General features: G+C 27.2%; 1 protein-coding gene across 1 annotated transcript in view; it reads left to right on the top strand.

The window, feature by feature from the left end:
* Positions 1 to 747: 747 nt before the first annotated feature.
* LOC126899312 (7-methylguanosine phosphate-specific 5'-nucleotidase) overlaps positions 748 to 2686 on the top strand; it is a 15930-nt gene continuing 13991 nt past the window's right edge. Inside the window, exon 1 of the mRNA XM_050674096.1 lies at positions 748 to 772. Within this exon, the coding sequence (XP_050530053.1) occupies positions 770 to 772 (3 nt within the window). The 5' untranslated portion in view covers positions 748 to 769. The remainder of the gene's footprint in view (positions 773 to 2686) is intronic.

Below are 2686 nucleotides of genomic sequence, written 5' to 3'. Positions count from 1 at the left end.
CCTATCCCGTCGTCTATGGCCTTGAGACTAGACTGTCGTAACGCATTCACCCCACCCCACCACCACTCGACGATAACAATATTTTCCTGTATAATTTTATTTTTGGTTTTCGAACCCGTACACGCGTGCGTGTCATCAATTAAATATATATATATACAGAGTATTAGAAAATGCTTTGTCACGAGTAGTAAGGTGATATTCAGTAGGATCTAAAAATAGCGAAATCAAAAACTAAAATTTCCTATCTCCAAAATTGGGAGTTTTCCGGTTCCTCCACTTTAAATTTTATTTTGATCAAAAATAAACATCACTACGGTATTTTCCGAGAAATTCTCATATAAATTGAGTGGTCACTCGATTTTTTGTAACTTTCGTGCCCTCTCCTGAACTTTGGGTTAAAAATTGAAAAAAATGTCACTTTAGTGTGACTCATCAATTAATATTGAAATTTTACTGGAAGTGTGATGAAGTTTATTTTTAGTTTAAACGATAACATAACGAGAAAAAATAGAAAAACCCACAGATAATGTGATATTTTTTTAATTTCACGAGTTTATTTCGTCTTTTATTAATTATTCAAAACGATTATAATTTTTATCATTAAAACTATTATAAAATTATAATTTTTTTTCTTTTTAGGTCGGGAAAATAAAACAATCACAAGATTGAAATGGATATTTTAAACTTTATTACAAAAGGATAATGAGAAATAATTATTTTAATGTAATTGGCACACTACTCTTTCCCGAAATTAATCACTAATGAGAATATGGTACATCACTGAGCTTGTTAATATTTATTTAAATGTTCGAAAAATACTGTTTACTATTGAATAATCACTAATTAAGTTGCAAAAATTATTAGATAACTTTTAAAATATAGCTTCTTTTTTATGCAACAAAAATGCATAAATTGCAGTAAAAACGAATAACACATAATAAACAAAAACGAAAAATAACTACAAAAAAAAGGTAGCACAGTAGAGTCGCGGCACAGTATGGACTATTAACCAACAACAATCAAGATAATCTTTAGAGGATTTCAATATATTTTTATCGTAAAAAAGAACTTTTTTTTCTTTGTTCATAAGGTAATTTTGCGGTGTCTTGTGTGAGGCATACAAAGCAGCGGGGTTCTGAGGAGGAGAATATAGTACAATTATATAATTAAAATAAAATAATATGCAAATTACTATGAAACTCCATTTTCAGTAAATATATAGCTAAATTTATTTATGTTAACAAAAAACCCAGCACAGTGGGGATGAGGCATAGTTGGGCCAGAATAGATTTAATCTGACAGTGATTAAAATCACAAGAAACGCTTCGATGCAAATCTATAGATAGTGTTAATGTTAAGAGGTTGGTAGATTATTTCAAAAGCAACCATAACTCTTATTTCCTTAATTTTATCCCGATTTATAATTATAATATATGAATACATAATAATTATAGTAATTAAATTTAGTATGAAATTGATATTCAATAATATAATATTGTAATTTTTACGGAGATATTATAAAGATAAAAAGAGGTTGTATAATCATATACATTTAAGGCGTATAAAAATTTAAAGAGATTGATGCAATACTTTTTAATAAAAAATTTTTGTTACTTATGAATAAATACACTAGACTAAAAGGAACTTTCATCAAAAACAAATATATACTTTTGTAAATCAACTTTTCGCGATGTTTTCAAATGTGCCATTAAACTTTTTCTATTACTTCTAAGTGTTAATATTATTACTTATTATTAAAAAATAAGTATTTGTATATAAAAAAAAAACCCAGCACAGGGGGGTCACGGCACAGTTAAACGTGGCATAGTTGGATCAAGTATAATAATATCTGACAGTGATTAAAATCACTATAAAAAAAAAACGCTTCGATGCAAATCTTTAGATAGTGTTTAATTTTAAAAAATTGGCGGATTATTCCAAAAACTACATGATCTGCTAGTTCCTTATTAATATAAAGTATGTCGAATGAAAAAGGGATTATTAAAAAATATTATTTCTCATAAAAAAATTGTGTTGATCCATACACTTTTCAAAAATTTATAACGTTATAAAGTTAAAAATGTAAAATACAAAATCGAAAATTTTCACACAATAATAGCATTTGGTAGCCATTTTCATCATGAAGATAAAATAAAGTCCGAAATTTTTTTTTTCCATAATAAAGTACATTACATTAGCTTTAATTTAAGATATATATCAAAGTATCAGTTTCCAGAACACTTTCAAAAGTTAAGTTGAAAAAGTTAATTTTTTGTAAAATAGTTGAAATTTTCAATCCCCCCCCTGTGGGCAGGTAAAGGGTTAAATTCATAAAAAAATATACAAGATGATAGATAAATATCTCATGAATCTATGAAAAAAGAAAATTGTATTAATCCACATATTTTTCAAAATGTTATGGCAGTTTTAATTAAAAAAAACGGTAGCACAGTGGGGTCGCGGCATAGTAGAGACATTGCATAGTAGGGTCCAGTATAGATTTAATCTGACAGTGATTAAAATCACTATCATAAGAAACGCTTCGATGCAAATCTGTAGATAGTGTTTAATTTTAAAAAATTGATGGATAATTGCAAAAGCAACATCAACTTCTATTAAAATAAAATACAAAACCCATAATTATCATACAAAAATAGTATATTTTTCAATATGGTAGCCATTTGCG

Source organism: Daktulosphaira vitifoliae, unplaced genomic scaffold (genome assembly GCF_025091365.1).
Source record: "Daktulosphaira vitifoliae isolate Bord-2020 unplaced genomic scaffold, ASM2509136v1 Scaffold_2, whole genome shotgun sequence".
Classification (NCBI taxonomy): Eukaryota; Metazoa; Arthropoda; class Insecta; order Hemiptera; family Phylloxeridae; genus Daktulosphaira; species Daktulosphaira vitifoliae.
Note: the sequence above shows the minus strand (reverse complement) of the source record. Positions and strands in the feature narration are given on the sequence as shown.